This window comes from Anguilla anguilla, chromosome 9, assembly GCF_013347855.1.
Source record: "Anguilla anguilla isolate fAngAng1 chromosome 9, fAngAng1.pri, whole genome shotgun sequence".
Lineage (NCBI taxonomy): Eukaryota > Metazoa > Chordata > Actinopteri > Anguilliformes > Anguillidae > Anguilla > Anguilla anguilla.
Window position 1 is genome coordinate 22,151,644 of NC_049209.1, and position 12,128 is coordinate 22,163,771.

At 42.0% G+C, this 12,128-nt stretch overlaps 1 protein-coding gene across 7 annotated transcripts in view; it reads right to left on the bottom strand.

Annotated features, from left to right (window-relative positions):
- The window catches only part of igsf9bb (immunoglobulin superfamily, member 9Bb), a 134,285-nt gene that overhangs the window by 5,634 nt on the left and 116,523 nt on the right, over nt 1-12,128 (bottom strand). For 5 of the 7 annotated variants that reach the window (XM_035433321.1, XM_035433318.1, XM_035433320.1 and 2 more), the window contains 2 exons: nt 5,730-7,385; nt 1,063-1,190 (listed from right to left, as the gene is read on the bottom strand). In XM_035433321.1, the coding sequence (XP_035289212.1) occupies nt 1,063-1,190; nt 5,730-7,385 (1,784 nt within the window). Of the gene's footprint in view, nt 1-210; nt 283-1,059; nt 1,191-4,384; nt 4,431-5,729; nt 7,386-12,128 lie in introns of those variants that run through there. The other 2 variants (XM_035433323.1, XM_035433325.1) reach the window with 2 other exon arrangements.

Here is a 12,128-nt window from a genome sequence, read left to right on the forward strand (position 1 = left end):
AGATAGCCATGAGTACGAAGATGAGTAAGTGATTCGTCACATGGTTGAGAGAGCGAATGGTTTCCGGTGGGTACAGTTGAGGTTGAGTATTATTCATGACAAAGGTTAGCATCCAGGTGAGGTTTTTTAGGAGAGTGAACAGTACAGAAGCCATGATAACCACTTGTCTGGAGTGGCTACAGCTACTGCAGAAGTGATTTACAATAATACCTTCTCACACCTCAGTGGAGGGATGCTGGGTAGTCTGAATCACCTGCTGCATAAGCATAACCTGACTGAAGCCTGCAAGACAGGAAGTGTCCCATTAATCCCTGCCTGACCACAGTGACTGCAGGTCTGCAGCACAAATGGCCAAGGATACATTTTACCAGTATGCAGTTAAACCAATTTGAACTCCAATTTTTACTTTTGCTCCAAATTTCGGATAGTATCCAAAGGCTTGTCTCATCATTATGGTATCCTCCTGTGAATGTTAAAGGGTCCAGGGAAGCAATTTTCCGCCTCCAAAGCAAGGTTTCCAGTCACTCCTTCTATTCAATCTGTAGTCCACCACCTAGGCTCTGCGTAAAGGGAGTGCACGTCTGATATAGCTGGTCCAAGTAGACTGCAGGTGACCAATTGATTGCAGAAGTTTCTTGGAAACAATCCTACTGACTTCTCACACCGTTGATAATGCTATAACCAATTATACCCTTCCCATTGGGGCTACAGTGGCAACAATCAGAACTGGAACCAGGAATGGTCAGGATGTCATATCAGACTGTGTGGCAGGTAGGATGAGCCACCAAGGAGTCTGAAATATATAGCATACACTATACCATTCTCATGTGCTTTTTCTGTGCTCTACCTAGTCGTCATAATAAAATGAATATTACTGCTGTTACTACTACAACCACCACTACTACTACTACTCCTACTAATAATACTATAGAACACTTAGACAGAAGACAAAACATGTTGAGTTCTAAGATTACAACTTCAGATTGTACAATAGACTGGATTATAGTTTTCTGAGGCAAGAGGTAATGGATTTAAAACTTCCATCAAATAGCGTGCAATCACCTGTTTTTCTTCTAGATTTAGAATTGTTGTTGTTGATGACAACCTTCTTGGCTTTTTTTATGCGTTGATATCTCAGTGCGTCCATCCTCTCAGACCCTGCAGTGGCACTCGATGCACCTAGACGTTTTCTGGGAAGAGAACAGGGAAAAATGCCAAATCAGTTTGGGGCAGACCTCATTCTGGACGTCCTGATGTCCGCTATTTGTGTTTCCAGCACCCTCTCCTCAAGTCAAGTGGTGCCAGTGTCAGTGCCATGCTATAGGCAGCCATTGGCAACCTACAAATCAACTCCAGTTACATCCTCTGATTCATCCAAATAATCTGGAATTATTGTTGTTGTTACCATTATAACTATTATTATCATTACTATTATTATTATTGTTGTTGTTGCAAATTTCTTGTGTGACAGAAACAAAGATAATACCCTGTCATACAACATTTTGTGATGTAAAATTGTGCTAAGATTTGATTATGATCATCAAGTGATTTGAAGCCTATATGAGTAATGGCACTTTTCTCAGTGCCAAATCAGCAGATCTATGTGAAGTGCACTTTTCCCATTCATCTATTTTTTGCAATATATTTTATCAACATGGCCAGGTCTAAGAGTGTGTGTGTGTGTGTGTGTGTGCGAGCTGTTGTCTTCCTGTCAAGACTTTGGCACTCTTTTGTTTATTGACACCCTGCAGATGCTTGCAAATACACACACAGGGTTTTCACGAGGCACAGAAACAAGGGAAACAGCGTTATAGGGAGGCTGTCCTTCTGCCGCTGCTGTGGAGAGAGAGATTGGAGGCCATTAGCAGGGGGGGAAAACACAGCTGAGCGACAAAAGCATCATCGATACTGTATGCGTTCATAGACATGGATACTGTCTACAATGGGCTTCACCATGCTGACAGGGGGAGAGATGGCGGGAGGGGGAAATGGCTACTTGGGAACAGTCACAGAAAGAAAATAAACCAAAACACTTGGACGACAAATGTAACAACTTTATTAAGAGACTGGTTCTCTTTTTTTCTCTCTTTTTTTGGAACTGAAGAGCAATATTTAGCGATGGCATGCATGGCATTTTGCACATGGAACATGACTTTAAAGGGGAATACACTCAAAAGCACTTCATGGTGCAGTCAACCACAAATTCAGCAGCAACCAAGCTGCCGTACATCCCATTCTAACGGGCATTTCCCCACTTTTAACACATTTCATCAATACATGTTTATATTTTTGAAGGACACTTGCTTCTCATGGATTTTTGGAAAAAAAGAAAAGAAAATTGAGGCTGTTCTGCAGTCCAAAATATCATTTACAAGTACATGCTTCAAGTATCTGAGCAGATCATTTGCTACACATTAATCACAAGAATGAACACAAGAATGTACTATTACTGGTCAAGTGCTTTGTATTTTCCAGTACTGTAAAAATCCATTTTTGGCACATATGTAAGCATCCAAAAATTGGTGACAATATTTTTTGTGTGTATTATGAATAACTGAAATGTACAGCTTTCAGTTATGCGCATTTCTGTTAAAGTGCAAATACAGTGAAAAATGTACATTCTTTTTCTCTTTCACTTTTATCACCAAGCAGGATAAAAGGTCACCTGTTTAATATCACTCAAAACTGATGAAATGTAAAAAAAGACTCCTTTCAGGTAATGGCTGACTGTCAGTGTGAAATGGCTGGAAGAAAGGAGGGGTGTGTTAAGTGACAGCAATTAAGACCCCGTGGGAGTGAACAGGGAAGTGGACATCCGAGAGAAAGCGAAGGGAAAACAGTTACTCACCTATATGTTCTCATGGTATTTTTTGAGGAAGCCACACTTTCACACAATCATTCTTTTACCCAGATCAAAGTACAAAACTTATTCAAGCTGTCAGTGATCTACTTCTCACCAAGGCTATGCCCCCTCCCCCAAATAAAAGACTAGCTGACTGAGTGAGGGATGTTTTATTGTGGTTCTGGTAAGCAATCAGGCAAGATGAGATTATCATGAGACTTTCAACTCAGTGATATTACATGAAGCAACACACCCCTATTTTTCAATACTGCAGAATTAAAGGCTTTCCATCAAAGAAGTGAGGAAAAGACATCAATGCTTTTGGCACCTCAAGGCTGGCAACCCAACCTGTAAGTCCACAATCAATCAATCAAACAATCAAAATTCAAGTGAAAATGCTTTCATTGAAAATTATGAAATGACTTGTGAGTCAATATTTTCTTCCACCTTATTAAAATCCAATCTCTTTAGCCTTTCTTATCAGTAAAACAATATTCTCCACCCCAAAGCATGCTGTCACAATTTAACCATTGTCAAGTATTCCACTATAGTACAACCATCATCCACATATTACATGGGGCTACAAGGATCCCTTCTATTTTGTAATTCTCATCCACATGTACCCTGAGTATTGTTGAGACCCACACTTTCACTTCAGCACCAATAATGTAGATCTCTAAAAGGCTCCTCAACCCCAGAAAGCACAGTAAATGTTTTCTACTAGAATCTTCTGTTTCAGCTGTTAATAGTTCAGCTGATATTGCTGTAAGCTGTGTACCTCAACTGCAACTTTGCTTCTATTTAGGGCAGCGTAATTCCATGAAAAAAAACATGGAAAAAACACTCAAAAAATTCCCTCAAAAGTAATTTATATGTATGAAACCTTGTTATATGTGGCTATGTTATATGGTCCAATTGGACAGCTCTCCAAAAACATACCAGCATAGGCTATCCATCACCTTTTATGTCCCATGTTATAAATCACAGTTTCAATTTCATGTAATTTCTTAAGAGAATTAGTGCACACCTGGTTAAATAAATTCCAAACCATCTTTCTTTCTTTTCTGTAGCTATACCCACAAAAGCACATTGAGAGGTGTTGTCAGAGCCTATTGTGGCATCATCAAGCAAAGGTGTCGAAGGTCATTTTTACACCTTTAACTCAACAATCTGTTACAAAATTTTACATCGTTGGTTAGCTCATTACACAATAAATTATAAAAAAATCACTGTATTTGATCTTTAAAGCACATTCTCCAATAACCTAACATAAAATCTGTTTCTGTACTAACATACTGTATGGACACCTAATTATTCTGCAATTAGTACAGCGAGAGTACGCAAATTATTTAAGACTGCAGAACTCATATACAAAACTTGAAAGGAGAAAATAAAATACGACCTCTTAAGTTGGCACGGGTATATAGTTGGAGCGAATTAAAGAAAGCAAGACCCGTAGACTCGTATTCCCCTTTAAAGGAAGAGGTGATCATAAGCCCCACCTGCTGCCCCCCCCCTTTCAGACATGGATCCAACCCTTACCTATTGCGATGGAGAAGACCTGGTCACAACAACGCTGCCCAGATAGCTGAGATCAATCAAAAAACAAAGCAGGTCAGACTCCCGAGGCCATTACAATGACCAAACTGTCCCTAATTGAGAATGATGGAGACATTGCAACAAGATGAGAGCGGACAATCGAGCTGCAACATGGTTTTTTTTTTGGGCTGAGTAAGCCTTCCACCTCCCCCCTTGGCAGTTAAACCTGGGGCTCCCTAGGGCAGGGGGTGGGAGAGAGGGGTAGGGGAACAGGCGATCATGCGGTCAGGCCACTATAGAAGAGGATATTCCCCACCACCCCTCGCCTCCACCCTGGTTCCACCCCTCGGTTTGCTATGTTGTTCAGCACACTGCTTACTGTAAGCACTCTCCACATTGCATCACAAACAGCGGGGGTTCCTAAAAAGCCTGAAGTTAGTCACAACAAGAAGTTTGTTTTGCCTCAATTGAGATGGTAATGTAGGGCGGTGGGGGTGGGTTAAGGCGTTGGGTGGGGTCTTGTTGCTGGGTGAAAGAGAGGTAAAGCCATGAAACAAACCAAAAAAAATAAAAATAAAGCACGAACAAAAGGGAAATTGGGATCAGCAAGTGGTTGTCAAATCAGAAATGCAAGTTCAAGTAATTAACTACACAGTGAAAGAATTTGAAGATTTGAAAGGTTGAATTCTCCAGAATTTGATTATGAAAAAAGGTGGCACTTGCTTCACAGCAAAAAAGATAAGAATCCTTAAAGTTTATCTAGTTAAAGTTAAACTAGTGTTCAGAGGATGAAATGTGGATAAAAAATAGATTTTCTTTAAATATGTCAAATAATTTTAATTGGGAAGGGAGGGAAGCCAGAATTTTAGGATTTTAAAGATGGCACTTCATGGATGAGTGATAAAATTAGACACTACACACACAGACACAATAAGCAGCTGAGTGAAATGGGAGCTATTCCTCATGAACTATTCAGATGAACAGAGTGACTTCAGAATAAGAAAGGACATATTTTCTAAATGGAAATGATTTTCACCTTAATATGCAGCTGTTTGTTAAGCGGTTATAGTACAAGAACAGTGAAGTCCTGAGAGCTGTTCTTGATAAAAAATATATCGATCACAGATAATCTTTTGAAAACCTTTCAATATTTTTGGATGTTGAGGTTAGGCATGTGATGCAGTGAAACACAACAACTTATTAATATTTCTGAGAATTGAAGTCTCAGTGCATCTGAAAAATGAGAAAACCTGACTTGGGGGGTTGCAGGGACAGGGACGGCAATCCTTTTCTGCAGATTTGGCGGGAAGGTGAAAGCTACTTCCCCCTGACGGCCTAGTGCACCTACCCAGAAGCTGACAACTGAGGTGGAGAGGGCTCTGATGGAAGCATCTCCTCGTCTGTCCTCCTCTGGGATGGCATCTGCCCAAAAACGTCGCTGCTTTCCATGGGGGGTGATGGGGATTGGGATGGATAGCTTGTGGCGGTGGTGGCAAAGGCCATGTGGGAGCGGTAGCTGGGGCTTGCCCGCCTGCTACCCTGGCCCTGGGCGGGCGAGGAAGAGGGAGACGACCTCCGGGAGAAGCTGGCCGCAGCTGGGGGCTGCAGGGTGATCTCAGACAACTCCGGAGGTATGGAGGGCTGGACAATGCCGGGGCGGGGCCGGGGCCGGACTACAATCTCCGGGGAGCCCTCGTGAGAGCTCAGGGGGCTCTGGGTCAGCGGGGAGAGTCGTGATGGCTGGAGGACCACCTGGTGCATGCTGGGCTCCATTCTGCGAGGGGCCCTGGGACTGAGTCGGGGCCCAGGATCGTACCAGCGTGTGTCCAGGCTACCAAGTGTGCTTGGGCTGCCAATGTAGGCTGCCGGGTCAGGGTAAGGCAATACCGGTACACCCATACCGTGGCTCGTGTGTCTTAGCTGCCCTAAACTCTGTGCCCCTTGCATAGTTAAACGCTTGGCTGGAGGGCCCTGAGGCTTAACCTTGCTGGGAGACTTGCCCGGGCGGCTCTTTGGGGCCTCCAATGGCAGGATGCCAGGGTAAGAGGTGACCTGGAGGGAGGAGGGCTGGAGGCTGCTGGGTGGAAAGAAGTGGGGAGGAGGCATGGTAGGGTCTCGGTGAAGATACAAAGGGTGATGAGGCGGGAGGATGAAGTGGGGCCCCTCCAGACCGGAGAAAGAAAAATCAGGGTGTTGCCAGATGTCCGGAGAGTGGGAGGAAGGAACGTGTGTCAAGGGGAGGGTGCTGCCAGAGGAAGCATAGTGCTGGATCTCCCCTTCCCCCATCTCTTCTGGGATGGTGGGGTGACCAAAGGGCCCCTCAATGGGAAGGTAAGGGGGTGAGGACATAACAGAGCTAAGCGGGCTGGTTTCAGGCATGTAGAAGGGAGGCAGGGGGTCAGGATCCCCGGGGCTGCCAAGGTAGCCGTAGTACTGGCTATGGGTATAGATCCTGTGGTGCGGCGGGGCTCTGATTTGCCCTGTAGCTTGAAGCCGACTGCTCTCCATGATGGTCATACCTTCCATGGGTCTGTGGAACCGGGGACTGTAGGCTGGGGGCTGCATGTAGGATTCCTGGCTGGAGGAAATTGGGGAGATCTGTTGGGGCCTGAGCGTAGCCATTACAGGGGGCATGGGCCCGGGATCATCATTCTCTTCATCCGACTGACGGAACTCAGGGTACAGGTCAGACTCCTCCACGAAGGGGAAGCCCTCGATGCGCCGCAGCTTGACAGAGGTCTCCATTTCGGAGGGGTCCATAACAAAGCGGCCATCGGGGCCTCGGCTGATCAGCTCAATGGGTGTGGTGGCCTCTGCTTCATGTTTGGACACGCTGTACTTCTTGCTTATTATGGCCCTCTTGGTCTTCTTATAGAGGGACAGCTCCTTTTCCTTGCCAGGGCTCTGAGGAACCTTCTTCGCAGGGGGGCCCCGCCCATCTTCTGAAGACTCGGATGGGGGTCCGAGGGAGCGGATGCTCTCAGGGCTCACTTTCCCAGAGGACCTGAGGGAGAGACAGAGTACAGAAGTTCATTCAGTGCAGTACTCCCACTCTCATGGGTCACAGAGGTCAAGAGGAAAGCAGCAAGCTTCTACATTCTCTGGGAAAAAAAGTTCACAGCCAGCCAAATTGAAAATGGATAAGAGTAGCTTAAACCTTCTGCTACAGACACTAATATTGTGAACCACCTTTCAAAAAAACAAGGAACCTGTACATCACCTACACATGGGGATAAGCACCATCAGCACAATAACTCAATGCAATCAACTATTTGTATACACCCAACCACAGACAGGAAACCTCTATTTCATATTCAGTATACGAATAGGTTCCCCATTCAAAAAATGATTTCACAAATTTGAAAGATCAATAAAATATCAATTATGTATCTACTGTTTATGAATGCTGAGTGTTTTTTTTATGAACTTCCAGATGTCTAAGTCCCATTACTTTAGCCACTGAGTAACTGAATGGCAATTCACATTCTTCGACAGCAGACTGGGCAAGAGAATTGTTGTGGTGAGTGGCTCAACCATTTTTCCTATTAACAAAAACAGCACTATGAGGTCTATGGTTGCAGACACACTATTCCAAGTCATGTGACTTTACTGGTCAACCATGGAGTCACACAACTCCTTGTAACACCCCACTCTGCAGTATTGTTTGTGTCAGAGGTGTTCAACAGTCGTTTCAGTGTTTTTCAGTTGCATCACGTCAAGAAGAGGGTCATATCTCATCTGATCAGAAAAAATGGGTGGGGCAAGTGACCTCATCATCAGTGTCACATTCCCTCACCTTATGCTCCCACCATTAATCATGATCTTGTCTTGTCAGGTTAGGCAATGCTCACCAAATAACCTGCTGTGCTGGCTGTACACAGGCTAATGCTCCTTTATTATTTGTGTCAGAGTGTGCTGTATTTAATTTGGAGGGCCACATCCCCAGCCGAGAGGTTTACCTAGAATTGACTGTATCCTGGTTTCACCCTTATGAAAAACCATATGAAATGTGCCTTTTCATGTGTGCAAATCATAAATTCACAAATGAATTAAAATATTCACATATTTTAATTCAAGAAATTCACTTTTCAAGTGAAAAGAAAATGTCACATATGAATTGAACATTTTCGCTTACTTGGCTTTTTTTACGTGAATGAAAATTTAAACTTGCAAAAACAAGATGTGACATGAAATCACGTGACTGAATAGTTCAAACGTGAACTACAATTTTCACATGTAAAACAAAACATGTAACTTGAAATAGCATAAGTTACTTTTTCCTGCTTTCATCTTAAAATTGGCATTATTTATATAGTTCAAGAGTATTCTTCACGTTGGGTGTTCACATGTGGTTTTTGAACATGTGATTTTTTCATAAGGGCAGCCAGTCCAGATAAGACCAATATATAATCAGTAACACACATCCTTACTGTCCCAGTGACCCCTGACCTCCATGCATCAGTTGCATTGTTGGTCAACACACTCACTGCTGGTCTGCATTTCTCTTATTTATTTCTGGATATGTCTTGTCATTACTCAACCTTCCTTGGGACACATACTCTCCAGTCAAAGTGATCTTTACACTTTCACCATTGGTCTCTGAAACAATGTCAGTTTTCACCCACATATTAATGTATTTTTAATTGTTCTAATTTGTCAGTTTTGATGTAAAAATATGTAATTCTGGTATAAAATATCAGAAGGTATCAACATAAGTGAGACTATTCACTCACTGTATAGCTTAAAGTTTGTAATGAAAAAGTGCGCACTTAGAATATATTACATTCTAAGTTGATTTGTAAATTTCAATGTTTCTGTGTGTACCAGTATGTGAATCAAGAGAGTATTCATTAAGAACTGAGGAATAACAAGCATGTTCCAGAAAATAAAAAGAGAAATTAACACCATTGTTTTCATTCCATAACAATTTATTGACAGTAGCAAAAATACAGCTTGTGTTTGAATGTTCATAGATGATCACTTTTTTCCTCCTGAAATGTTGGGTTGAACAACTAGGTTTGTGCACATGACAGTGGTGGTGAAGGAGCTGTACTTCCATGACAATCAACTTTTGAAGCAATGTTGTTCCTTCTGTTACTTCCAGTCCTCCTTCACAATGTCTTCTGAAACCGACTGAAGTGCAGTGTGTGACAGAATTACAGTCTACTGACCATGGATGTACAGCTGAGGGTACAAAGACATGACCGCCATTGGCCAGGCAGCGTCCATAAAGATCCATCTACAATGACTAAAGTAACAGCTAACACTTTAAAGAGATTCAAATTAAATTGAATCACCAAAATTTAAATACAGAATGTGACTTCATACAAAACAATCAAAATACTGCAGATAATAACTCACACTACGTGAGGGATATATTTTGGGAAAGCAGAGTATTATGTTTTCTTTTATACTTTGATGTTGATTTTGGGAAAATAATCTAAATAGTTTTCATATTTCAGTTCACTTAACTGCATTAAACGCACCTCAACTTACTGATTGTCGCTGCAATGGTGATCCCTGTATTGAACCACACCCATGACTTAGTTGAAGAGTTAATTTGTCACAGGATATCGATGCAGATAAAAATGCAAACATAATTTTAACGTCCTGTATTCACAATGAAAACATAACCATAGGTGTCCAGTAAGTATGACCTGTCCTGTTCATAATGCTGGGGGGTTTTGTGCTTCTCAATAATAATAATAATCACTGATGTATGACTTATATATCTATATAATGAATACTGCATGACACTGGAAGACAAAATGCAGCTGCTAACTGAAACACACTATAATTTTGACCACTGTACATAAGCTTACAGTCAATATAAAATTATTAATGAACTAACTTTTAAGTGATATTACGAAACAGAATCTCAGAATAAATAAAATGAAAGACAACTGTAGAGGCACTGGCCGAGAAAAAAACACACTATGAACTCATAATATAACTAAATTTTATGTCACCATTCATTGCAAACTCATTAAAAACAAAAAACAAGTCAGCAGGTGGGCTAGCATCGGCACCCAGCAGAATGACTGGCATGGTGCGGTCAAGCTCGGGTGTGCAGTAGCGTGTTCGTCACAATGAGGCAGTGATTCAGGGGCCGTTTCCCTGTGAAAAATCTGGAAAGATACGAGGCACATTGAGAGGATCATTCTCTGACAGAGTCTCGGGGGCACTCACTGGCACCCCCTGGCATCACATGCTATTTGACCGTGACAAGAAGCCATTTTGGTGATCATGACCACTAGACAGTGAAAACTGTATCTGTTTCCTATAAGAGTTAATGTCAGTTTGAAGATGACAGTGTCACTTCACCACAATTTGCAGCAGGGAGAGAATTTACTGAATCTGTGAAAACATAGTTTTTAAAATAAAAGTTTTACTTATTGTTCGAGATTCGGCAACAGCAAATATCAAGAGGCTACAGGTTGTGATAGGGTCCTTTCTTGGTATCTTCAGCTTTCTCACCCTAAACTGTGCTTTATCCAGTGAGGAATATATACATAGACCTTTCAATTACAATCCTTATGTCATTTCTATTTGCCAAGTCCCAGAAAAAATGTGTTTCACTTTTTTTTAAAGAAAGCATTAGTATTGGTAATACATTCTATGAAAGGTCCTTCATAAGACCCACATAAGTCCACCACAAGCAACACATAAACACTGATAAATTGTTATGTCAACAACCACAAATAGGCATACAGCGTGTTATAGTATGATATGGTGTTATGTGGTATTAAGGACCATTCATAGAAAGCTTTGCCATAAACTTTACTGTGATGTTAAGTTCTGACATATAGATGATTTTTCTGCAGATGAAAAGGTGCTCTTTGTTTTCTGACAGAAACATTTTGTCAGTCACAGGCTCCACACTTGTATAAGTCTATATAACTAGATTGAATAATCACAGTCGTCACCCCTTAATAACCGTGACTTGTTACTCTGGGATATACAGCCTGCCTATGCTTTTGAGGCAGTTGCCAATTTTCACTAAAGGGAGATATTCACCAACATGTGATGCATTTAGCGAAGATGCATTCTCTGAAATGTGGTGAGGGTTAGAAGTGAAACTTGGATTTGCTTTTACAGAAATCACCACACCGTGCCACTATCCTGAAAGTGTAGATAAAAAGTATTTATCAGGGTCAGAAAATGTAACATTGAAGTGAATAATCATTTTATGTCTGTGAATGTAGTGTAGTTGTTGCCAATGAAATTATAACATACAAATCTGTCTTCAATCTATCACAGTAAAAGAAATACTGTAGGAATCTTCTAAAGAGCACGATGTTGGTAGTTAGTAGGCACAAAAAGTACACACACAAAGGGGCAAATCACAACCAAATCAATGAACAAAAAGAATAAAGTGGGGAGTCTTCTCTGGGCTTTGCTAAATCCCATACACTGCAAACCCACAACCACATGTCAAATCCCATCATTACAAGATCAATTCATGAGATCGGTTAAAATATATGGTAAGGACGCCTTTCATTGTTAGACTTGCCTGGACCTTCCAGATGATAAGGACAGCTAAAACTGTACATGGTCTGATTAACAATGACAAGGTCACACACAGTGGCACCCACTGTTACCCGAAGCTTAGCTTCTCAGCACCCGTATTGGCAGGAGGAGTAGAAGGGGGCAGGAGGGTTGTAGGGAGAGGGCATAGCTGGGACCTGTAGGAATAAGTTTGCCATGGTGCAGGAATACAAGGTTGCCACGGTGCAGAGAAGATGAA